The sequence below is a fragment of the Uloborus diversus genome, chromosome 7, assembly GCF_026930045.1.
Source record: "Uloborus diversus isolate 005 chromosome 7, Udiv.v.3.1, whole genome shotgun sequence".
Classification (NCBI taxonomy): domain Eukaryota; kingdom Metazoa; phylum Arthropoda; class Arachnida; order Araneae; family Uloboridae; genus Uloborus; species Uloborus diversus.
Window position 1 is genome coordinate 152,919,144 of NC_072737.1, and position 27,223 is coordinate 152,946,366.

Genomic DNA, 27,223 nt, shown 5'->3' on the forward strand with positions numbered 1-27,223 from the left:
GTGAAGTTGTTCCTTTCCGAAAAACATTTAGAACATTTTAAATTATAAAAAGTTCTTTAAAACAAGTCATCTTCCCGTTTCTTGGTATAGTTATTTGAAAAAGAAGAATGTATTTGAAAAAACAAAAAGCATATTCTGAAAAAAAGACTCGTTGTAAATATTTCAACAAGAAATAACAAGTGATGTTAAGATGTCTTCCTCCATAGCACTTTTAAACAAACTATGTGAAAATATCAAATTCCTCCTCCTGGAGTTGTTTTATCACTAATAAGGTATAAATTATCCCAAAGTCAGGTCTCTCAGTGCAAGACTGCATTTAGTGTCGTGGGTATTAAAGCAATGAAATACTAATTAGTGAATGATATCAACAGGTATGCAGCAACCATAACGAAACTTGGATCAGTGACTGCGAGGTATACAGGATGCGATGCTTCTGTGCAGAGGACTCTGAAGAATGTAAAATCAAGAAATACAAGCACGTCCATGTCGACTACTATGGAGGTTGTAGAGGTAAATAAGAAGCATTTTGACGTAATTAATTTAAGGGACTTTTAATTTGGCTTGATGATTGTATGTTATAAGTTTACCATATATGGCCTAAAATAATAGAAGGATTAACAATTGGAAAATAATTTAAATTATTGGATGTTACACTTATTGTTTTCATTTGTAGAGATTCAACCATGTTCAGAAGAAGAAATGGAAGACTTTCCAAGGCGCATGCGCGAATGGCTCTTCAATGTGATGCAAGATTTAGCCAAACGCAGGGAACTGGATGATTCTTACTTGGAGCTGGAACAAGAAGCTGAACGGGATTTAAGCAAGAAATGGTCCAACGCCGTTATTTGGAAATTCTGTGACCTTGATTCTCATCCTTCTGACAGGTTTGTTTTCACCAGTTTGAGTCAGTGTAAACCATTTTGAATTACATGCATGAGTACTTAGTTTTCCCTTCAAATTCCATCACATTTTTCCGACTTTTGTTTTCAGTATAATTCTTCTGTTACTTCACACATTAGTATATCCAAGACTTGAGCAGGTTCTGACAAAAATCCAGATCATCATAAAATTATACAAAGATATTTTTTATCATGACTCACTGTGGTGTAATCCACATTCATTCAGTTTCTTTTTGTTTCGATTTCCGGCGCCGATCGAGAGCTGTTGGCTGAATCCTTTCTCTGCGCGTGCTGGAAAGTTTATGATGACGTCATTGATTCGCATTTCTGAGGTCACTGAACTTTTAGCCAACCGCGAGAAAGTTTTGGGTTTTGAAATGATTTGTATTGGATAGGGAACCGCAATAAATCGGTTATTTGGATGATGTAATTTTTCTTCTAGAAGCTTCCATGAAATGTTGATAAAAAGCCCATGCAACGTTTTTTAGGGAGAGATCATATTTTTTGCTTGCATCGGAACGCCGTGTTGAAGAGCGAAGGGTTCTTGGCCCGATTCGCTCGGCCGAGTATGGCTCCTAAGCGGTCATTTAGTTCGGTGTGCCTGTATTTGATGAGTGATTGCTTCGCATTATGTTTTACTGCTGTGCCATGATGTTTAATATGCTGTGACCACATGTCTGTTCTGCCACTGTTTTGTGCGTTTGTGCTGACCTTGCTTCCCGTTTGTAATGTGAAAAGTGGGACAATAAATCGGTTATGTTTACGAACTCTCATGGATTATGCTTCGTTTGGACTTTCAGCTTTCCGTTACCCGGCATGAGAATTTCAGATGTACGTGAGTACCCTTCGTAAAATATTTCGGTCTCAGTTCATGTTTGTGATGCCAACTTTTCAATTGTATTATCTGCTTACATAATGTATGTTCATATCATTTCGGAGTTAGAGTTCTCCCATAACAATAAGATCGTATGATCAAGCTGTCAAATCAAACTATCAGTGAATTCACTTTGTCGCGGGGTGAATTCACCGTTCTTGGGTTTATGCTGAAATGTCTTTGTTTATTTAAACGCTCACCACTATACGGATTCACGAGCCGAACACAAGTTCTTTAAACGATTTTTTCTTAGCCTGTTCCCCGGCCTCCCCCCACCACTACGCGACATTTTTGGTGCGTGACCAGTCCCATCTTTGGCGTTGTGCCAGTTCTTTTTCTTGTGAAACCGAGCTCATAAAAAAAATAAAATAAATTTGTAACACTTGATATTATGGGAATGAACTCTAACGCTCAGTGGAAATTGTTTGCTTGTACATCTACTGTTGAAAAATTGTTTCTTGTTGAAATTTTTGTCATTCTAAGTCAAATGAAATTTTTGGTTGTGAATTAATTTTTCTTTGACCATGCCTGCTAAAAGAAAAACCCGTCAGGTTGACCCAACTTTGTCAGCCGTGTCCAACACTGTTGATAATGCTAGTGTGACACAAACCCCTCAAAATGCTGCATCTTGTAGAACTTACAGTTCTGGCAGATCCCCATTCATGCTCAATGTTGCTAATTTTAGTGGAGATCCCGCTGAAACACAATATTTTGTAGAGCAGGTTAAAGATATAATTAGTGTTAATTCGTGGTCTGAAAAAAAAGGTGTCTTGTACATTAAAAGTAAATTGTCAGGAGCAGCACTTAAATATATTTTAGAGACACCAGATTTAAGGTATTCTGACTCGGTTACAAAAGTAACTGATGCATTGTTATCATTTTTTAAGCCGGTGGTTAATACTTATTCTATGAAGGACTTTCACTCCATTAACATGGAACAATCAGAGTCAATTTTGAATTTGGCTCATAGAATAAAATTAATTACCACTAGTGTTTTCAAAATTAAGAATCCTGAATTTCAAAATGAAATAATGTACCAAAAATTGTTGTCTACCATTCCGTCAGACTTTAGAGTCAAAATTCTAGAACTTGACATCAAGTCATTTGACTTGGCTGTAAAAAAAATTGAGGAATTGCAAAAATTGAAAGATGATGTTAAATCCTATGAGAATCCTCAATTTTCTGATGAACATGTTTTGGCACTACAGGAAAAAATTGTTTCGCTAGAACTGCAACTGGATCAAAATAAAAGGGGTGTTCAGTCTAAAGCTAGACAAAATGATGGTTATCCAATACAAAAATTGTTTGCTTCTCAGGAGCATTTGGACACTATTCCTAGTAATTCTGCTTGTGAATCTAAACAATTTGAGGTGTCGTCAAGACAATTTCCTCAAAACCGTCAATTCAGAAAACTGTTGTGCAGATTTTGTGGTAAAGCTGGTCATGTGCAAGAAAGATGTTTTGTGTATTTAAAACAAATGAACAACAGTGCTCGATTTCAAAATCGACGACTTAGGTCTAATATTTCTCATGGTCGAAACAATTTTTTCAGCCAATCTCATAATTCAAATTTTGAGCCCTTGGGCCGTTCTGATTATTTTGAAAGACCTGTGTCGGGAAATTTTTCTAATACTGATAATCAATCGAATTCTAGAGCTATTAGATATAATTTCAGAAATGATAATTATCGTCAAAATCAGAGGTTTAATAACAGGTTCAGAAATCATCAGGTGAACTGTCTGAGTTTTTCGAGAATTATAAAAGATAAAATTCAATACAATGATATGGGTACACAGTATTCTCCCATTAAGTGTGTTAATGCTTCCCAAACATCTTTTGTGTATTCAAACAATGAATCTGACCCACAGGCATCAGAAAAAATTTTGTCTTTTCAAAATCGTGCACCAGTGGTAACCTCTGATCATCAAATTCAAAATAGAAGTCTGTTGGTACAAAACCCAGAGCCCAGATTTCACTTTCCACAACCAGTTCACCATACTGCAGAGTTTTTGCCTAATTACAATTATAATTTTTGTCCAAACAAAAACAAAAATGTTGTTAATTCTTGTCCAGGTGGTAATTCAAATGTTCGTATGGTACATGATGCAAAGGACATGAGTTCCTTGTGTACTGTAAATCAAAGCAATGTCATAAATGCCACACAAAATGCTAACATGAACTCTAATGATCTGTATCATAATTGTGGTGTTGATTTTCCTGTACCTCCTCCACCTGGTTTTCATAATTTTTCTGAAAATAATATGTCTTTTACACCTCATAATATTCCTTTTGTACCACAACCACCTATTTTCAATAACTCGGTGCCAAATTTTCATAATGTAAACCCTTCTGGCCAAAATAATTCTACTCGTGGTGGTAATGTGTCAGATATGACTCGCTTTAGTGGTCATACTTACTCGAGACCTGTTCAAAAATCCACCGGTGTCATTAAAATTGGCAAAACTCTTGCAACTCAAACTTCTCCTGTGAAAAATAGGTCATCATTGTCGGTTGAAGCTCAGGAATTTATTCCTGCAGCTCTGGTAAATGTAAGATTACAAAATTCACATCATGAGGACTTGTCAAATAAGTTGCCATTAGTCAAAGTTCAAATTTCTAATTTGTTTTTTCCTTTTTTAATTGATTCTGGAGCTAGTCTTAGCATTTTGAGTGATGATGTTGTCCAGAAAATTAAACAAATTGTCAAAATCAAAAATTTAGGAAGACGAATAACTGTATCCACTGTGAATTCCAGTGTAGATTTTATTTCATGTGTAGAATTCTCATTTAAAATTCAAAGTAATTTCTTTCGTCATTCTTTCTACACTATGAATATCAGAGATAATTCTCCATTTGTGGGAATTCTTGGTTATGATTTCTTAACTAAACATAACATGTATATTCTACCTAAAGAGAATGTATTATTTTATGACGGTAACAAATTTCCTTTGTTAAAGAGCCCTCATGAACTTGACAACAATGTAAACTTGTGTAATAATTGTAGTGCTTACACATCTCCCAGTTTGGAAGCAATGAATAGAGTTCAGGTTTTTTCTAAACAGTTTGTTGAACCAAAACAAACTGCTCTCATTAAAGTTTTTGCTCATGGGAAGTTAGACAACAAATCACATTTTTTGTTTACAATTTGTGATTCGGTTAATTCAGTTAAAATTGAAGAGTCGATAATTTCTATTGATGAGGATCCGAATGGGCAGCTGTGCAAGAAAAATTCTTTTTATCTATATGTTGAGAACCATTCTTCTCAAAAAGTTCATCTTAATAAAAACATGACTTTGGGGCATTTGAGTCAAATTGACCATATTCAGGAGATTGAGAATAAAAATAATGAGCATTCACTGAACTTTATTCAGGCGTCTAATGAAGTTGTGCAACTCAGGGAAAAGGAATTTAACTTGGAAAATTTTAATTTGGCTCATTTAAAGGATGATCAACTGTCTGACATGCAAAATCTGCTGAAAGAAAATACACAGTGTTTTTCAAGTTCTTTGAACTCTCTCGGTCATTCAGACAGAATCAGAGTTGATTTTCAATTCACTCATGATTATCCAATTAAGGCGCTTCCTTTCCCCATACCTCAGAGTCTTCAAGAAGAAGCTAAAAATCAATTAAATCAGTTACAAGAGGCTAACGTGATTTCTAGGAATTTATCTAACTATGGTTGCCCCTGTCTCCTGGTGAAGAAAAAAGATGACGGATCAGGTGTACAAAAGTACAGATTGGCCTTAGACTTAAGACTTTTAAATGCCATAATTGTTCATTCATCTTACCCGCTTCCGAAGATCCATTCCCTGATCAACTCATTATCAGAATACAAATATTTTTCAACTTTGGACTTACATGCTGCCTATCATCAAATTGATTTACCAGAAGAGTACCGAGACAAATTTTCCTTCACTACACCTTGGGGTACTTACGCTTTTCACAGAATTCCTTTTGGCGTGGCCAGTGGAGCGAGCATACAACAACATTATTCTGACACTGTTTGTGAACAAACAAACATGGATGGAATCTTTAGTTATCAAGATGATTTGATTGTAGCTTCAAGAACCTTTGATGAGATGAAGGTTAAGCTTCAGAAACTGTTTTCAGTCCTTAAAGACTTTAACTTGACTCTGTCACCGAAGAAATGTCATTTTTTCATGGACAAAATAGATTATCTGGGATTCCAGATTTCTCAACATAAAGTCTTGCCAATCTCGTCAAATATTGTGAAAATTACTTCCTTTCCTCCGCCAAAAACAAAGAAGCAGCTGAAGCGTTTCATTGGTATTTGCTCATATTACAGAACACTCATTTACAAATTTTCTGATTTGATTCATCCACTGAATCAGTTGACCCATCCTAAAGCAGTTTTTAAATGGACAGATGAAGTAAATGAATGTTTTCAAAAATTGCAAGAAGTGTTTTTCAAGAATCCATATATTGTTCAACCGAACTGGAATGAGAAATTCTATGTGAACACAGATGCAAGTGGACTGGCAATAAGTGGTGTGCTCTTGCAAAAGAGGGATGGTTTGTTTATCCCAATTTCTTTCTTCTCGAAATTGCTTTCTCCAGCTGAAACAAGGTATCCTGCTATAAAGCTAGAATTGATGGCAATTGTGAAGACTCTTGAAGCATTCAAGTCATACATATTTAATCGCCACATCTTTTTATTATGTGATGCCAAAAGTCTGAAATTTTACAGTAAAAACTCGTCTCCTGCATCTTTAACTACTCGGTGGCTAATGACTTTATCTGAATACAATTATTCCTTCTTACATTTGGCTGGTGAAAAAAATTTATTTGCTGACATGCTCTCTCGCACAGACCTTACAAATCATCAAGTTGATATAGTATCAGATCCTTCTTTGTTGCGTGATAATCGAATTAACCCTGTGGTTGACACAACTTTCGATAAGGGGGAAGTTTTACCGGAAATTGTTGAAGTGTATGAGGATAATACTGGGAATTGTGTAAACACTGATGGTTCTGATCAAAATGTTAATTTTGTTGATAATGTACAGAATTCTGGTACACTTTTACAACATTGTGTTAATGTGTTGAGTTTAATTGATGTTGGAGAAAAGGAGAAAGATCCTTTGTTGCAAGTAACTCAGTCGACAATTTTAAAAGAGCAATTAAAAGATCCTAAATTATCTGTCATTTATAATAATATTCTTAATAGAGTTGCTCTTGAGAAACATAACAAATTTTGTATCCATCCTGAAACTTTGGTTTTAATGATGTGCAAAAGTAATTCATCTAATGATGATCAGGAAAATTTGAAAATTGTCATTCCTGATTCTTTAAAAGCTAAAGTTTTAAGTATTGCTCATCATTCACATCTTGGCATAAATAAGACTTATGCATTTCTAACTAAAAATGTTTATTGGGAGAGAATGTATGTTGACTGCTTAAATTACTGTGCTAGTTGTACTAAGTGCATTCAGGCAAAGCCTCATCGTATAAACAAAGCACCCTTTCAGGAAACCTTTTCACCTGTTAAATGCAATCAACTAGTGACACTCGACATCGTTGGACCCCTCGGCAATAACAAATATATCTTAACTGTCATTGATGCCTTTTCGAGACACTTAGAGTTGTATATTTTAAATAATATAACTGCTGTGTCAGTTGCTAAGTCTTTCTTTAAATACGTCACTTTGTTTGGTAGACCTGAATTAGTTTTGACAGATCTTGGTCGTCAGTTCAATTGTGAACTATTTGCTAAATTTAATCAGCTTTTTAATATTCAGTTAAGGCACACTACGTCGGCTAATGCCCAAGCTAACACTCTGAGTGAGAGAGTGAACCTATCCATTAAAACTTCGATTAAAGCTTTGCTAGCATCAGGTCTTGATTTTGATTATGCTGTTGATGTTCATAAAGCCTGTTATAACGCGTCCACACATTCAACTACTGAATTCTCTCCTAATTTAGTTCATTTCGGTCGAGAATTATCATTAATTACAGACATTGTTAATTTTAATATTAATCCATCTTTGGATTCGGCTTTTGAATTGCACAAACTTTTAGAGCAATTGCAATTTGTTTATCGGGAGGTTTACCAGAATTCTGTAAGTAAGAAGTTGGCACAAAATGAGACCCAAAATTCCAATTGTAAATCTCGAAAGATCAACGCTGGCGACTGGCTGTATCTTAAGTCGAAAAATAAGTTTCGTCCATCATTTACTGGACCTTTCTTTTGTAAACGTATAGTTTCTCCTGTTCTTGTGCTCATTCAAGAACTGAATAACAAAGCGGCACCTTTGAAAAAGATACACATCAACCGATTGATCAAGGTCCAGAAACGTCTTCCTTATCTTCAAGAAAATCAGTTGCCAAACGATGATGTTGTTCAGCGTCCTGATTCGCCTCAACCGTATCAACTCCCTGTTCCTGATGAGCCTGTTGACATACCCGTGTTGCGACCACCTTCACCTGAAGTGAGTGTCGATCGACTGGATGCTGAGCCGCCTGTCCTGTCGCCCCATCAGAGTCCGAATGCTGATGCTGTGCCCTCTGCTTGCCTTTCCCGAGATGCCAGTCCCTGTGGTGATGCTCCAGTGCCTCCCAGCCCTCGAGCTTCAATTCCTGATCCAGAAATGAGATGTCCCTATCCGTTAAGAAACCGCCGTTAGTGCCTCTTCTTGTGTCCATGCGTGCTACTGCCTTGATGAGATCTGCTGCCTGCCTGATGTTTTGGCTGACCTGCCCTTCAGATGTGATCGCCTGCACCCAATGATGTGTTTGACTGTGTCTGAACCAGCTGCTGATGAGCCTTTGGTGTCCTCCTGTCACCTGACGTTGTGCCATGCCTGTTGACGTCCTCATGTGGTAGCTGACGACATTCTTTTGGTGTAACACTCTCACGAACTTTTTTTCTTTTTCAGCAAGAACTTTTAAATTCAAAATTCAAGATTGACGAAAAAAAATGAAGAAAATTTGGACTGGTCTCCTGAAAAATTCAAGTAAAATTTTTGTTCTTCTGGAACTTTCTTCAATTACTCTCACGGTCAAGTATTTGTAAAAATTTTTTTTGGTCAAAATTTTTTCTTTTGCATTGCAGTACTTTCTTGGTAGGTTTGGAGTTCCATGTGCATGATGAGTTGACCTATGCTGTGGCGGAAAATTCATTTTGGCTGCTTGTTGAAATTGTAAAATTTTTTTTAATGTAAATCATGGTTAGGATAACTCTTTACACAAACAAATATTGGTTAGGGAAAATATCTTTTTTGTTTCAGTTTGTTTTCTTTTAACAAAGAAAAAAAAAAGTATCAAGGTGTTTTTTCGAAAAACACAAAATTTTTTCCTTTTGATTTTGAAAATTGTTTTGTCCCATTTTAAATGTTTTTCAGAAGTTAGTTTGTTGCTTTCAGTACAAAGAGTACCTCTTCTTGTGATGCAAATAGTATGCGGGCTGGATGAGATCATTTCTGGTCATTTCGTCATGCATGGTTGGACTGCTGTGCAGCCTCAGAATCGTCTCGAGAGGTCAAAATTGTCAATGCAAGTGCAGTTTTCGATTGTGCATGCAGTTGTGTTTGGTTTTGGTTTTCTTGAAAGCTCTGCTTGTCCATCGCGGCCGTACATTTTCTTTTAATTTTGTGAGTCCCCTTTTTTTCATTGGAACCGGCACTAGTCCCCGCATCTCAAGAATTGTTTTTTCTGCTTTGTGCAGCTTTCACCAACGTCTTCTGATTTGTTTTTTTTGACAAAGAAATTTTTTTGTTTCATTTTTGATCATTTGTTTTTCATTGAAAAATTTCATTTGTTTTTGATTTTCGTTTCTTGTCTCAGGATAGTGTATGGAGCATTATGAAATTTGACAGCCATGTGGGGTTATATATATAACAGAGTGATTGAATTGTTTTCAAGTGCTGTATATGCTGTTCTTGATGCATTGATGTAAATATTTGACTTGTGTATTGTCACTTTTGTTTGCCCTTTTTGCAGGTTGACTGGTTGAAATGATTTGCTGAGTGTGAAAGGTTCATTTGATGGTACTTCTTGGTTGGGTTGAGCCCTGTTGAAATTGGTGCACCTACCTAATGATGTTGCTTTCCTTCCTTTTTCCCCATTTTGGTGTTGTAGAGGTACATTTTTGGCTATCTAAATTTGTTCAGATCTGATGCCTCTTTTTTATTTCGACCTCAAAATTTCACAGATTTGGAAATTTTTTTTTGTACAAAATTGATTTGTGAAGTGAAGAAAAAAATCTTCCTTCGTGCCTCATTCAAAATTGTAACCTTCTTGGAGTACCAATTGAATGATGTGTGAAAACTTGAAATGAATGATTTGAATGATGGGCATTCTGCGTACATATGTACATTTGTTGTGTTTGTTTGTGAAATTCCATGTTTTTTTTGAAGTGAATTTTGAGCATGCAAATTTTTTTTTTTTGATATAATTGAATAGTTAACATCTCTGATCAGAGTTAATGCTGTAAATGTTTTTTTCTTTTGGTTGAAGTGTGTACACACATTTTGAGTTTGAGATCCACTAGTGGTTGTAAATATTGCAGAATTGAAATATGGCCATTTTGTATATTTTGTTTTGACTGGAATGAAAAGTTTTGTGCATTTCTCAAGTGAAAATTTTTTTTTTTTTGATTTTGATTGAAGGTTTGATGCACCCATGTTCTGTGTTAGCTGAAACACTGTATGTATAAAGTGAATTGCATTTGAATTATTTTGATTGCATGATGTGTAAATATTTTGAAATAATTTCAAGAAAATTTTTGAAATGGAAGCAAGGTTTTTTTTTGGAAATAAGTTTTGAATTTGATATTGTGAAATGACATGTCAAAAATTTAATGCATCAAATTTTTGTTGGTTTGAAAAATGTTGTACATATGAAGATGAATGAAAGTGAAATTTTTTTATTTGGATACAATTGAGAGCCTTTGCAAAATTTTTTCTGGCCTTTTCGTGGAACCTTTGAAAACGAAATTTTTTTTACACTTTGAAATTGTTTGGCCATGTTGCAAAATTTTTGAAAATCTGAGCCTTTGTAAATAGTTGTTTTCCCAATGATTCTCCTTTTTGTGTGGCACATTTTTTTTAGAATTTGAACATTTTGGGTTATGATGACTCTGATGCACATTAATTTTTTTTTGATCTCCATCTTCAGGCAAAAATTTTTTTTTTTCACACCTGCTCTCAAAGGCAACTTTACAGCGTCTGCTGTGTGCCTGTGTCTATTTGTACTGGTTGTACTTGACGTTTTTTTTTGGCTGCCCGGAATTTTATAAATTTTTTTTTTTTTTTTAAAACTTTGTCAAGGGGGGGAAATGTGGTGTAATCCACATTCATTCAGTTTCTTTTTGTTTCGATTTCCGGCGCCGATCGAGAGCTGTTGGCTGAATCCTTTCTCTGCGCGTGCTGGAAAGTTTATGATGACGTCATTGATTCGCATTTCTGAGGTCACTGAACTTTTAGCCAACCGCGAGAAAGTTTTGGGTTTTGAAATGATTTGTATTGGATAGGGAACCGCAATAAATCGGTTATTTGGATGATGTAATTTTTCTTCTAGAAGCTTCCATGAAATGTTGATAAAAAGCCCATGCAACGTTTTTTAGGGAGAGATCATATTTTTTGCTTGCATCGGAACGCCGTGTTGAAGAGCGAAGGGTTCTTGGCCCGATTCGCTCGGCCGAGTATGGCTCCTAAGCGGTCATTTAGTTCGGTGTGCCTGTATTTGATGAGTGATTGCTTCGCATTATGTTTTACTGCTGTGCCATGATGTTTAATATGCTGTGACCACATGTCTGTTCTGCCACTGTTTTGTGCGTTTGTGCTGACCTTGCTTCCCGTTTGTAATGTGAAAAGTGGGACAATAAATCGGTTATGTTTACGAACTCTCATGGATTATGCTTCGTTTGGACTTTCAGCTTTCCGTTACCCGGCATGAGAATTTCAGATGTACGTGAGTACCCTTCGTAAAATATTTCGGTCTCAGTTCATGTTTGTGATGCCAACTTTTCAATTGTATTATCTGCTTACATAATGTATGTTCATATCATTTCGGAGTTAGAGTTCTCCCATAACAATAAGATCGTATGATCAAGCTGTCAAATCAAACTATCAGTGAATTCACTTTGTCGCGGGGTGAATTCACCGTTCTTGGGTTTATGCTGAAATGTCTTTGTTTATTTAAACGCTCACCACTATACGGATTCACGAGCCGAACACAAGTTCTTTAAACGATTTTCTTAGCCTGTTCCCCGGCCTCCCCCCACCACTACGCGACACTCACCAAACAGGCACAGGCCAAAATTATACCCAATATTTCCATAAGTTAAATTTTTAATCCTAGTTATATGCATATGGAGTATAGTTTTCCCTTAAAATTCTTTCACATTTTTCACATCAACAGACGAATTTCTGAGGACTCTCCACTCCAATCAACAGTTGCCACAAACATGCCAAATTAGAGTCGTCTGAATTGTTGCCATATCCTCATGCTAAATGGAGTGTCTGATTGAAGGAAGAGGGTCTTCAATGAAAAATCTGGCTTTTCTCTAAGTACTTACTAATGACCATCGAATATGCTGAGCAGGTCAGATGTGCAATTCACCATTTGTTATTGAGTGACAACACTCGCTTACAACTGGAGGGAGTCTGAAGAGAAAAGTGTTTGGTCACTTTTATTAGTCATGTTGCCCTACAAGGTACTCTGCTTGCAGGTACATAGAGCAAAAATTGCAGTCAGTTAAACGTGGGGAAATGGTGGCCTGATCGGTAAGGCATATCAGACTTGTGACTGGGAGGTCTCGGGTTCGATCCTAGCCAGTCGAAGATTTACTGTCTTTATTAATGGTGATTGGGAGACATTAAATATACTCGTGGTCACAAAGTCCTACAGGTGGAACAATACCTCTGGTGGTGCTGGACCAGGGATTGCTCAGTTTCTGGTTTGGATCATGGATAAAAAAATTACGAAGATCAGAGCTGTCTTCAGGGTCCCATCTAACTGGCTAAATCATAAACAGTGGTAGGCACGGGGAACCCTGGAGTGAAAAGTGAAAGTCAGTTGGCAGCCTTTGCTATGAATCGCCAAAGTACCGTTTATTAACAAAACATCGTTTGATCATTCTTGACTCTGATACAACAACATTCACACAGATATCGCTTCTTTAAATGACCTGCCAGATTACCAGCAATTAAAATCACTTTCACAACATTAATGAGAGGGTTGATTTCATTTAATCCTGATATACCCTAACGCCCCCCCCCCCCCCCGTAGGTTCAGAACCGCTGATGTAGAAGATAAATAAAAAAATATTGCATGAAAGAAGATAATATAAAGATAAACGTCATGAAGACATCCAGAATGCAAAATTCTTTCGTGATTACTGGAATAGTTAATTTTTTTAAGTACACTGCTGTGCTGTAAGTTTCGCATTCAATTTTGCTCAAATTTATTCACTTACACTTCATAAGAGTAATGAAAATGAAACGGCTGACTACTGGAGCATTTTCTTGTACTAACGAAATAGCTTGGTTTTTAAAATAAAAATATTTTTATCCCAGAAACAAGTTAGTGTTTCATTATCAGAAAGGTACAGCCTAAAGGTTTTACATTGTTTTTGTTGTTGTATTGATAGCTGAAATTGATAGGTTAACAAAACTCAACAACTGATCGGCCAACAACAAATGGTCGACTACTGGAGCTTTTACCCTATATATATACTCGGTTGGTTGCAAGCTTTTCTTGTAAAAATATGAAAAGATGATCTCAAAAACATTCTTACAGTGAGTATATAAATAAAGATTAACTAATTGGTCTTTTAATTTTTTACCATGCACAAAGATATTTTATACTAGCTACCGCTACTATAAAATAAATTGAAAACATACTTCGACACTAACAGCAGTGAGGGGGAAGAATATTACCTGACAGAGCCATCATTGATAAGAATATTACCTGACAGAGCGATAAACGATAAGAATATTACATGACAGAGCCATCAACGATATTTAGCATCTTCCAATGAATAACTCCATTCTAAGTACTGTTTTATGCCAAAAGCTAGAAATGAACCACATAGATTTTAACATGTTATTATAAATTATCGATTTATTTCAGGTCAGTATCTCGTCACGAGCTCTTTCCAATCCGCGCACCTCTATTGGCCATGGAACATTGCATTGCACCATTTTTGGACAAGTGTGACGCGGACGACGATCATCGTATTAATCTCAAAGAATGGGGATTATGTCTTGGCCTAAAAGACAGTAAGATTTTTTATAGATATATTTTATGCAAAATCATCTATTCACAAAACGTAATTTCATGGGGAAAAATAATGAGACAGGAAAAATAAATGAAGTAGAAATTTTGAATTTAAAGCATGGGTTAAATAAAAAAATACCTTTTTCTTTTTGGCAGTTTTATTCAATTTTGACAGTTTCAATTTCGGCAGAAATTAGAGCATATGGCTTGTAGCCAAGTACAAAAAAAGGATTCAGTCTGTCGTTTTTTCAAGAAAATAAGGGATCCGGATAAATGCTACCATACTTGGTATAATTTTTGAAGTGAATAGAAGTATGTTTGGCTTTTTAAAAAGGCAAAAGAATAATACTTTAAAGTTTGATTACCTATAAGCTGGGGCAAACTAACCTGGTAGCATTGTGGAGGCTATGCAGATCTTAATCACAGTATTACAATGCTGCTACCTTCAGTTTGCCCCAACTAGTTTCTGTAAGTACAAAACAAGAAATAAAAGGGAACTTGATTTGTAAATTTTATAGATTTGGCAATAGAAAGTTATAAAAACAATCTGACTTGAAACTTAAAACATTTTTTTGAATATAGTTGTAAAATTCCATGTAAATTCAGAAGCTTTTGTGGAAAAAGGCAGTAGGCTAATTGGATTATGTGTTACTCTCATTTTTTGAGTATTGTAACACACTTGACTGAATCAATTGGCTTTTAACTAACAAACAGTTGCCTCATTTAATAAAACACTATTTACATACTGTGTTTGGTAAATAAGAAATACTAATACATTTTTTCTTTTTCATTTAGATGAAATTGAAGATAAATGTGCTGAAATTAGAGATAATGAATAAGTTGTTGTAAAGATTTCTTGTTCGCTCACTGCCAAAAAAAATCCTTTACATTTCAGAAATCTGTTTTGTTAATGAACAAATTAATAACATGCAAGAGATGCATTAACTACACACATAAAAACTTTTTTTATATGCTTTAGTGTTGTGTCAGGAAGAAAAATCATGCCATTGTAACTGTTGTATTTAAATGAAAATATAAAATGTACTTCTCACTAGATTGTTTTAGTATCAAGAACTGGGTTAACGTCGGAATACTTTTGTGTTTCCTGTGCAATGTGTTGACTTGTTGTGGACCTGAAAGACTTATTTAATATTGCATCCACATGTTGTATAAAATAAATTAAAAAATAAAATCTTGTAGCATTTTTAATGTTTCAATTTTTAGAAATTTATGACTTGATTATGATTTATTACAAAATTATTCAGTTATGAAACTAACAAGTAGATTTACTAATTTTAAATCAAAAAAATTGTGTCTTAGAGATTTTTCTAGTTTTTGCAGTGTTACTTTAAAAAAGAAAGAAAATTCAGGAACACCTAATTATCAAGGGCAGATCCAGAAATTTTTCAAGAAGGAGGCAATTTATGTTTATTACTTAACCTCTTTCAACAGATCTGATTTACACATGCATAGGTGGCAGGGGTGGTTCCAGAAATATTTGCAAGGGGGGGGGGGTCAAGTTTCAATGACAGGCATTATATCTCCTACGTAAAAAAGCTTCTCTTAAGCAGCCCCCCCCCCCCCCCCCGATGAGATGAAAACTCATTCAAATACCCCCTCTTTACAATTTTTCAATGGTTAAGCTCATTAGAGATGATTATGCTTCTGAAAATAAACAAAAAAACTGAAAATAGCAGTAGCCCATTCAAACGAACCCAGTCAATCCTTTAAACTGTGACGTGCTGAGAAGAAATACCTTACGGAACGAAGCAAAAAACAGGTTAACATTGATTCCATGTACTATTTTTTTTGATTCTAAAAATTTGAAAATTGATAATAATTATAATAAAATTCTTGTCACAGGGGGGTCAGCTGACCCTTTGACTCTCCCCTGAATCCGCCCCCGATAGGTGGCCCATAACACATAAATAAAATGTAAAGAGGGAGAGGAGGAGAGAAGGAGGAAGTTCATTAACTTTATGCCCTTATCTATGTCAACTAGTTTTTTTCTTTATTTCTTTTTTTTTTTTTGGTAATCAAACTTTTGAGCTAAAATTTCACATAAATATCAAATTAAGGTAGAAAAAATGACATTTTAAAGCAATTCCATGGAAAACAGTAATTTTGTCCCGCACTTGAAGCTTAATTTACTTCATTAAAAATATAATTTAAAAGGGTAATGTTAAAAATTTTATTGCTAAACAAATTACAAACAAATGCGTGATTCCTTTAGCAAAAGGTTTTGTCATTAATTATTTAAATAATTACTTTTTAATGAAATATATGAGCGGTCACATGTGGGATAAAGTGACTACTTTTTCGTAAAATGCCCCCCCCCCCCCAAAAATTTAATGGTATAAACTATTCATTTTTAACAAGTGAGATATGTTTTTTTTTAATTGGAACTTCTGCTCTCAAAGTCTGCAATTTATTTTAACATTAGTATATTAATAGAACAAAAATATTAACTAATTTATAAGCAAGTTAGAAGAGGTTAACTTTGTCTGTTCCGCACGTGACGCCAGCAAATAAATTAAGTTTTAAACAATAAAATTGTTTAATAAAAATATAACTGTGTCAGGAGTACCTTTGTATCTAATATAAAGGTCAAAAAGTTTGCTCACCTCTGCTTAATCAAAATATTAAGAGATATCACAAAATGTTAATGAAATTTAATTCTTTTTGTCCCGCACGTGACCATGAAATAGTCCTTTATATCATTCAAAGGAACTTTCTTTCTGCTGAAGATGAAGTTTGTTCAAGCGAAAGTCCTAGGTTCTTTCAAATAATAACATATACTTGAATTTTGTTATTAGTCAGTTCATATATATGCACTAAAAGAGATTCAGCTGCATGACTCTAAAAACATTTTGCCAAATGTCTGGCTACTATATCAGTTGGAATATTATAAATTTATATTACAGAAATGCACACAGTAAATCAACATTTGATATGTATCAAATTTTATTTTCCTTTACAAAATGTAAAAAGTTTATGTACACTGAATGAAACATTTTTTAATTAAATGTTGAGGTGAAAATAAAGTTAATATTAGTTTACTTTCTTCAAATGGTTTAAAGTAAACTTTTTATGGACTTTTGCATAAGCACAGAATTACTGTAAAAAATACAAGAAGCATGATTATACGTTTGGTATTTATACACAGCTTCAGCTTTTGGATATACATTATACAATCTTTCCCGCATTGCAACTCATTTTAACATTTGTTTTATGCAAGATATGAAAATATAGCATTGAAAATTGCTATATACATGGACATGGTAATTATTTGTATATGAATTGGACAGATGGCATCAACAGCAAGAAGCAAAATATGTGTAAACATTATCACCAATTTCTTCACACATAGTTACCAATTATTCCTCTTGTATTGCTCAACATTACCCTCATAGAACAACATTTCATGGTAAAGTTACATGGACCTCACTGCAAGTCATTATCAAAAGTGACAGAATCGTGACATCTCACAAGAATGAGACGCTGTAATTCATTCATGATCTGTTTCATGTTATTTCTTTGCGATGTCACTACAACAGTCAATTTGTAATGGCTACTCCAGACTACTTCAGTGGCCAGTTACAAATTAATTGACATTTCATGATAAAGTTACATGGACCTCAATGCAAGACATTGTCAAAAGTGATAGAATCGTGACATCTCACAGGAGTGAGACGCTGTGATACATTCATGATATTAACATGTTTTGATACATTCATGACATGTTTCAAGTTACTTCATTGTGATGTCACTGCAACAATTAATTTGTAACTGACCACTTTGACATTCTGAAGACCACATTGTGATGCCACTGCAACAATTAATTTGTAACTGGCCACTTTGTGACATTATGAAGACATCTCTGCAATGTCACACTGTGATATCATGGCCTGTCATTCATAAGCTGCTGTAACCCTGGCGGCTAGTAATTTATCTAAAAAAATTGTTGGACAGAGACCATGGAACATTTTCAATTCTTTCAGATAAAGATGTAAATTTTAATATGTTCTCTTTGATGAAAAAGTAGTATATGTGTTAAGGTTTATGTCTGTGGAAAGTAATTGAAAGGTTTGCAATAACATATTAAAATATTAAAACTGGAAGAATTTTCAAGGAGTCCAAACACTGTAATGTGGATGGGTGCCAGTCTCTCGACAAATGGTTAAGAAACACGATTATAAACTGGTTTTGAAGAAAATCAGAAGTATTGTCAAACAATGTATCTTCATGCCTTATTTCTTTTAACAATATTTCCTACAGTTCCAGTCCTTGCTACCAATGAGCATTTGCTTCCCTCCCTCACTGAAATAAAAATAAAATCTTACATGACTTCTTTTTCCTGTTACCTAATAGATAGTTCACAACATGTAATTAAGATTTTTTTATGCTTTTTAAATACAATTTTATAATGGACCTTTGATTTTAATCTATCGTTACATTTCTGCATTTCTCAACTATAAAACAAAAACTAACACAGGAATTTCACAGAATAAAAGGAAGTTGCATAAAGCAAATTAATCCGTTAAGGCTTTGGAAGCCCTATTTTCAATGACCAGTTCAAATAGCTAAAATGCAAAAAAGGTTCTTTTGGCTCTTTGGAGATAAAAAACTAGAATAATATTCTAGCATCTAAATGCAGTTAACACAAAGTATAAGATAGTTATATTACAAAACAATTTTTATCTAAGAAAATTAATAAATTAAATCACTCTGCTTCATTAAAACTAAATGTCAAAAAAGAAACACTATACAAACTAATCTGAATCTAAAGATGTTACAATAACTCCATTCAATAACAATCTTTTATATGAAATATTGTGCTCAAATTATTCCCCCCCCCCCCAAAAAAAAAGAAATCATACCTCAAGATGATAAAGTATTTAATTGCATTAAAATAATAAAATGTCTCATATAAAGCAAAAATATCAAATTGGCATAGAAATATTCTTATTAAATTTGTATGAAGTTTAAGGCATTCTAAAGCTTACTGAATCAAACATTACAGTTATAATATAGTTAATAATTTTCATGGAATGGTTGCTACAATGTGTAAAAAGACCATTAGCACCAATATTGAATGTTTGATAAGGCAATAGTTAAGATATTAAACATGAACTTTTTGCATTCACATAAAATTAAATTCTACAAGAAAAAATATGAAATTGCTACGAGGGCTGTTTTTTTTTTCAACTTCCGATCGTGCCCCTGGATCGCAGGGCGAGCGGCATCGGCCAGCAATGCGCGGCAGTCGACTGCCCACCTCTCCCACTACAACCTCACTCGTTTTCGGGCGTCCGACACCATTACCAGTTTATCTAGCGACACATAAACATGGCTACCATGATCGAATCTCCCGCCAAGTGTGAGTTGCGAAGTGTCATTCGCTTTTTGCAAGCTAAAGGGTTATCCACAGCAGAAATTCAACGTAGAATGAAACGAATATACTGTGAAAGCTTTATGAGTGACAGTACAGTGCGTGATTGGTGTAGGAAATTTAAAGATGGATGAGGTGACATTAATGATGAAGGGGGCCAAGGATGAAAGTTGGTCGCAAATGAAGACCTCGTTGATCGAGTTGACCAAACTGTAAGAAGAAATTGGAGGTTTTATGAGTACGGACGTATCTGATCAGTTTCCTGAGATTTCAAGGTCAGCCCTATACACTATCGTAACTGACAAGTTAAGCTATAAAAAACACCGTGAAAACCCATCTCAAATCACTGGCGGCAAACCTCTATGAAGAAGGTATTAAGAAGGTTGTACCCAGGTATAAAAAATGCCTTAATTTAAATGGCGATAATGTTGAAAAGTAAATAATAATGTACCTAACTTTTGACAATAAATTTATTTAATTTCTCTCACTAGTTTTATTTTTACACCATATGGGAAGTTGATAAAAAAACAGCTATAATATTTGGTTTTTAGTCAGAGGCTTCAATCCTATTCAATTTGAAATGATAGGTTTCACCAATAGGTATGTTTTAAACTGGTATTACAATATATGTGTGGTAAAAAGATTATCATCAAAAAAATTCCCCAAATAAAGTCTTTGAAATAACACCTTTTTAAAAACAAAGTGATCAGAACAATGCAAAATAAATGGAAAGAAATCTACTATTTCAACTTAAAAAATAATTCTGAGGCATACCAAAGTAAATCAAATCTTAAGATTAAGAAAAAAATATTTCTTCAAATCCAAAACAAAAAACAAATAAATTGGAGCACAAGTGTGAATTACATATTGCTACTCGTAATTAATTGAATGCTGATAATTACGTTGATGAAATCAGTCAAAATCCTCACATCTCTAGATTAATCCTTCAGAATAGAGCAAAATGTTATAAGTTTGAACTAGTAATCACTTCATAGAAAATTCACACTACGTTGAAAATTTTCTTCATGTACACTGAATGCTTTTTGGAATTTGGCAGCCGCAATGACAAAATTAATACTAAAAATGAATACATAAGAAAACTATTCACCTGGTAAACTTTTCCATGACTTGATATACTATTAAATTACGACCATCACACAAAATGTTTCATGTGATTACTTGAACAGAGGTGTTCCAATAAACATAATAAAAAGCATTATAAATTTAGTAAAATAAATAATTTTGATAAAATTTGTAGTTGAAAAGGAACATTGAGTATTGTTAAATGAAGCGAAATAAAAAAATAACACCACATATGAAATAAATATGACTAGATTAAGCTGAGCTTCAAACACTTTTTTTTTACATTGGAAGCTAATTTTTCCCTACAAGAGAATCTGCTATTTCTTTTAATTATGGATGTTAATGAAAGAGCATATTTGGAAAGCTAATGTTTACATTTTATGATAGTTAATAAAAGACAACTGCAGCTATGTTAGTAACATCTTGCTTATGAACTTTACAAACAATAACATACTCCTCTTATTATTTTCTAAACAGTTGCTATAAAAGCAAGCTACAAAACATTTTTAAAAATAATTTTTAAATTTACATTTATTCACTATTAAATGTTCAGTTTTCCAATAAAATTGAATATTGGAGAAAACTTTCATGACACACAAACTTTGAAACTAAATTGCATACATGTGTTTCAAGGACATCAGAAATTCTTTTATCAATAAATAAAAATGTAAATCATTCAATTAAAGCATACTTCACTCAGATGACCAACATTCTGAAGCTCACATCTTTATGTATTGAAAAAAAAAAAAAAATGATTCTTTGTAGTAAGAAACCCCCCTGATTTTTTGATACTGACAAAACATTGCACAGTATACAGCATTTCTTTATTTTATGTATATTAACTACTGCTAAATGTTGTCTTCTTTGCTTTATTAATGAGAAAAATGTAATAGCAACTTAGAAGGTGTTAGGCTACAACAGTTTGGAGTTTAACATAGTTAGATTTTAAATCAAAGTCAGCCTTTTTTTACATGTAATCTTATAATACATGTAGGGTAGTCTCACTAGTGAATAAAACCACTCCCCTGAATTACAGCTTTTTTTTTTCAAAAATAGTGTTGTAAAAACATTCTTACCAGGAAACCATTCGATAATGCACTAATTTTTTTAAAAATTAAATAGGTCGCAATCAAAAGAGTATACTAAAACATGTTGTTGGACACAAATTATTTGCCCTCATGTTCTGAAAGTCTGTCAATGTTTTGAGAAAAATGCTAATTTTAGCAAGTTTTGGAGAGAAATGGAACACATTCACACGCTCCATAGTTGGATGTCCTGCCAAATGCACACAGTGAAATATGGTGGTACCTTCGATTTCCTGCCAAGTCTTTAAATTTGGTAAATTTCTTAAAATTTTGGCAGACTTTAAGATCTTACATCTTGATTACAAGGGATGAGAGCAAACAATTTTTGCATCATTAAGTCTCAATATGCTCTTTAGACTTTAAGACCTTACATCTCGATTACAAGGGGCATAAGCAAACAATTTTTGTGTCTAAAAATGCCTCAATATGCTCTTTCAATTGCTACCTATTTAATTTTATTCATTATTATATTAGTCATGTGGTTTCCTGGTTAGATGAATTGAAAACAGTCAATTTCTTCAATACAATTCCAAGTAGGAAAGAAAAAGTCAATCAAAACAAAAATCTCTTGAAAAAGATTAGGAAAAAGAAAGTAAATCAGCAAGCAATAAAACAAAAGATTAAAAGCCGAGCATAGAATAAAAATGTGTGCAAACATATAAAATGAAGCCTCCATGAAACTTTTGTTTAACAACAAAAATTGCACATTTTTAAAAACAAGAAAATATTATGCTTGCATGAATATTATGTTTGCGATTGCATGAATATTATGCATTAGGTGTCACTTGTAATATAAACCACCAAAAAAAAAAAAAAAAAAAACAAGCACAGAAGCTCAAAGCTGACCCAGTTTTTTGAAAGTAATTAAATACATCAACAAAATACCGCCATGTATAAAATGCGAACGATATTTTGAATTTCTGAAAATGAAATTGTACTTAAGTGTTCATTTACTGGGCACACTATCATGTAGCTAATGGTTATGAAATTTATTTTTCAAATCTGTGCATTACAGGTTTCTTAACATTAAATCGTTATCAATTAATTTATATGAATCACCCTATGTTTTAATAACGCAATAATGATCTCACTCTCTAATGTAAAAGATTTGGCAATTCTTGAACTAGAAATGAAACTAATGAAGCTATGTAACATATTAAATTAGTTATACCTAAATGATCTTTCTTTAACTAGTCACAAAAAACATCATTTGAAAAATACGTTCGTGAAAACAACATCATTACTCCTATTTACATCATAAAACAGCCAAAAAAGTGTAATTGAAATTAAAATATTATTAAAATTTTTACCAAGTATACAAAATATATCTAAATAATTATTTCTGTTGAAATTTCAGGTCTTGAAACTCAAATTATGAAAAAAAATCAGTTGAAAATAGTTGATGTATTTATGCATCTCAGTTTGTCAATCACAAAATAACCTTTAAGAATAATGTAATTACAATCCATTGATTCAAATATGTACATGAAAATCATGGCAACAATTGAGCACACCAGAAGAAAAATATACAAAAATATACAGAACAATATTTTCCAATGGCTGGGAAGAGCATATGTTTGTAATCACAGAAATTTTAAGGCATGTTTTTTGAATCCTTGAATATATGTCTTTGGAAAACTAAACATGTTAATGTTCCGAACGTATGATCATTACACACAATGAATGGATGGTACGAGAATCCTTTAAAAAGAAATAACAAGTAAGAATCATACACATACATTCAGTTTTATTTACACACAAAATAATAGTAAAGCAGAAAGCTATGTTTCAACAGGTCAAAATTATGATAAATGGTAGAATTGTTAAAATTACAATTTGTTACAAGCATAAAAACTAGAGCATCGAAAACTTCAACCAGTATAATTTATGCAGTAAAGTGCTATTTCTAGAAAAAATGCATAAATACTTCAATGACACCAAAGGTGCTTCTTTGCAGAATACAAAGTTACTTAACTGTTAAGAAAAAATTCTTTTCTATACAATTCTATTTCTTTTCCAAAACAAAAATACTATAATATAAGCAATGCCAATCTTACTGTCAATTTTATGGTTTTAATAGGCTTGAAGGATATAAAACTAACAAATATTTATCCCCATAATTGCTTCTTTCCAATTCATTCTACTAAAAATTATTTGAAGATTACAGTAGACATATTATTATTATTAATTTTCAAATTTGGAAAAAAATATTTTCTAAATGCTGTTTAAAAACAGTTGTCTAATAGGGCTTTTTTAATGCATAAATGACACATATTATTATTGTATGCACATAATTTGCCTCTTTTGAAAATAAAATTTCAAAAGAGAAAGTTGCTAGATCATTTCATAACATAAAATGGTAAAACTAGTGCATAATCATATAAATATCATTATAGTGAATGTTTTCATGTGCTATCTTTGTCAATAAATAAATAAACTTTTTATATTTAATATAATTAAGATGCATAATCACAAATGCCTACACAAAAAAAAAAAAAAAAAAAAAAAAAAAAAAAAAAAAAAAAAAAAAAAAAAAAAAAGCAAAAACAGAGAACACAAAACTATTGTTTTAAAGCTGTGAGAGGTTATATAGTAATAAATCTAAATAATTGCAAGACTTATATTGCATCAAACTCCCCCCCCCCATCTCGATGCCCATTCTTGTTGCAGTAAAAATTTGCAATTTATTACACAGAAAATGTTTCATTTTATTTTTATGGGGTCAATTTGGTTATAGGAGAGGTTATTCACAATCAATACTACTTTTTTAAACAAAAAACGTGATTGCAAGCTTATACTTTAAATAAATTTCTTATCATATAATATGACATAATTAAACCTATTTCTTAGACAATATGCCATTAAAAAGTGAAAATAAAAAATAAACTTTTAAGCACAGTACAAACTCTGAAATTATTCAAGTTATGCAATCTTTGCTAATATTATAAATGCGGAAGTGAATAATTAGTAAAAATTAAATATTTATTTAAAAAAACTTGGGATAAGCAAATAAAAAATTAGTAGCAATTTATTACAGTGCTAAACGAGAATTACAAATACCTTTTGATTTTCATTGTGGACGTCATCTTTTGAAATTTTTCTCTTGCAAAGCACCAGATGTCAGTCTTTCTATTTCTGATATTAACCTCTCTGTTTCCAAATCTAGCTCACTAATATGAGTGCTAAAACAGCAAAAAGAAACCTATCAGAATTCAGAGTAATATTTAAGCATTGCTAAAATACAACTACAGTTAAATCCCAAATCTTCTTTCTTTTGCAAGCTCCAAAATTAATGAATTAACGTAAAGAATTTTCTAGTGTCTGAAATTTTAAAAAATGTCAATTATCTTTCATTTTAATGTAATATTATAGTTGCTTTTGCTAGCAGTACTATATAACTGGATCCAATGGAGTACACAAGAATTTTTCGGGGGGGGGGGGGGGACAGAATCAAACTACTTCAGTCTTATATCATGCTCCAACACACTGCTAAACATATATTTTTGATTTTATTGCTTGTTGGAAGCAGAGGGAGTAAAAAATTAATTATTGAATTATTACTTAACATTAGCTAGTAAAATAAATTGTTAATAACAAATACAGTCAACTCTTGATAACTCGGAGTCCCAACGGCAAAAACTTTCAAGTTATTAGTCTTTCAAGTTACAGGAAGTTCTCAAAGCCTTCTTAAAAATTTGGGACCCACTGAGAACTTTGAGATAAAGGAATAGTCAAGTTATAAGGCTTTAAGTTATCGAGAATTGACTGGGCTTAATAAAAATACCAGAAAACACAATAATGTATGTATTTATTCATAATTAAATAAAAACAGCGAAGCAATATCATTATTACAGATGATTTACAGATTGCAATTATTGATCTCATACAAGTCAACTTTGGAGAAGAAAGTGAGAAAATAAATTTTACTTTTTTATTTATTAAACCTGAAATTATTGTTTCCTTTGCTTTGGATCGTTTTACGCACTACATACATATGACTTATTACCAATAAAAAAACTTAAGGGTGACAGCAGGGGTCCAACCCCCCACACCCTCCCCTTGTGCATGCCACTGACTGGACCTAAAAAATAAACTCACAATATTTTGAAACTCATTTAATCCCATGATTGATTTTTACATTAGAAGGTCAAAAAGGTTGTACAAAAGCATGTCATAATTTTGAGTTCATAACTAGCAGGCTTTGGTGCACCTAAGATAAAAGTTAATGGTCATCAAAAGCACCTAGAAGCAAAGGGGTGTAAGTGCCAAAACAAAAAAATTGGTGACAACTGGCACAAACTGTAGAAGAAACTCTCATTTGTTTATGGGCAAGAGATGATACTAATAGCTGTAATAGGTGCTGTTATATACAGCATGACTTACTAAAACTTTCCAAGAAAAGCCTGCCTAAGGTTTGAATTTGCACACATTTTGTTAAAAATACAAAAACGAAATCTCTTTATTTCTTACTACTTCAAATTTATGATTTTTTAATAATAAATTCTGATAAATAAATATAAATCTTTAAAAATGGCAAAACTTTTTTAATTCCCAAACATACCAGATCATATCATACACATCCACTATTCTCTGTTTATGGAATAGATAGACCAATTGTAAACAATAAGGTTTCCAGAAAGTTTGCTGCTATGCCACTCTTGAGGATTTTCTCTCAAATAAAAAAGGAGTTAACCAATAGAATTTGCATTCGCCTTCTCTAAGGCACCAATTTGTTCTTGTCCAATTCAACCATGTGATTGAGGTCACCAAATGGTGCAACTGTTTGTTGTAGCAAACATCTAGCCTATATTTCCTGTGAATAAAATAGTCCGGTACAATGGATTCAATTTTAAAGAAAAAGAATAATTCAAACTATAACAATACATTCATTAAGCATAGGGACTGCTAAATTAATTCCAAAATGTCAACTGAATCCTACTGAATCCTCTACTCATAGGTTTCTAATGCAGCTTACAGGTAAAACACATGCAGGTACTGAGATGACTGCTAACTTAAATCTAACCTTGTGAAGTGACCATCCCATTCTAGTTCTTCATTTCCATTAGAGACTGGAGTGGAAAGCTGAGACTGGCAACTAGCAGTATCAGAAGACAACTCTTCTTTTCCAGGAACATGAGTTACAGGAGATAGACCTAAAGATGCAGCAGTATTTTTAGTGAAAAATGATTAACATGCACACAAATTAGGCCAATTAACAGGGGTGCCCACAAGGGGGGATTATGGCGCTAGTTGCGCCATCAAAACTTTTTTTTGGGGGGTGAATTCTTTAATATTTTTTATTTATTTAAATTTATTAATTTTAAATACATTCTATTTTATTTTTTTATTTATTTAGTTTGTGTGTGTGTGTTTGTCATTGGCGTAGCACAGAACTTTTCCAATAAAATAATAATTAAACAATAAAAAATAAATAAATAAGAAAAAATATTTTTATGTTTTGGGCCATTGAACTTGCGGGGGGGGGGGGGGGATGTTCACCCCTGCCAATTAATAGTTATAACTTTAATGTGTTCACAAAAATACAATGATTTCTGGGAAAAGGTCACATTTAATAATTCATTTTCGATTTGTAATTTGTCTTTGGTTTAAATATTTATCCAATATTGAAGTGGAATATTGTTTTTCTGTA

The 27,223-nt window shown here is 33.1% G+C and overlaps 1 protein-coding gene across 2 annotated transcripts in view; it reads left to right on the top strand.

The window, feature by feature from the left end:
- The window catches only part of LOC129225654 (SPARC-like), a 113,906-nt gene extending 98,689 nt beyond the window's left edge, over positions 1 to 15,217 (top strand). For both annotated transcript variants that reach the window (XM_054860126.1, XM_054860127.1), the window contains exons 5-8: positions 372 to 510; positions 674 to 884; positions 13,867 to 14,015; positions 14,809 to 15,217. In XM_054860126.1, coding sequence (XP_054716101.1) covers positions 372 to 510; positions 674 to 884; positions 13,867 to 14,015; positions 14,809 to 14,852 — 543 coding nt within the window. In that variant the 3' untranslated portion in view covers positions 14,853 to 15,217. The remainder of the gene's footprint in view (positions 1 to 371; positions 511 to 673; positions 885 to 13,866; positions 14,016 to 14,808) is intronic.
- Positions 15,218 to 27,223: the final 12,006 nt, after the last annotated feature.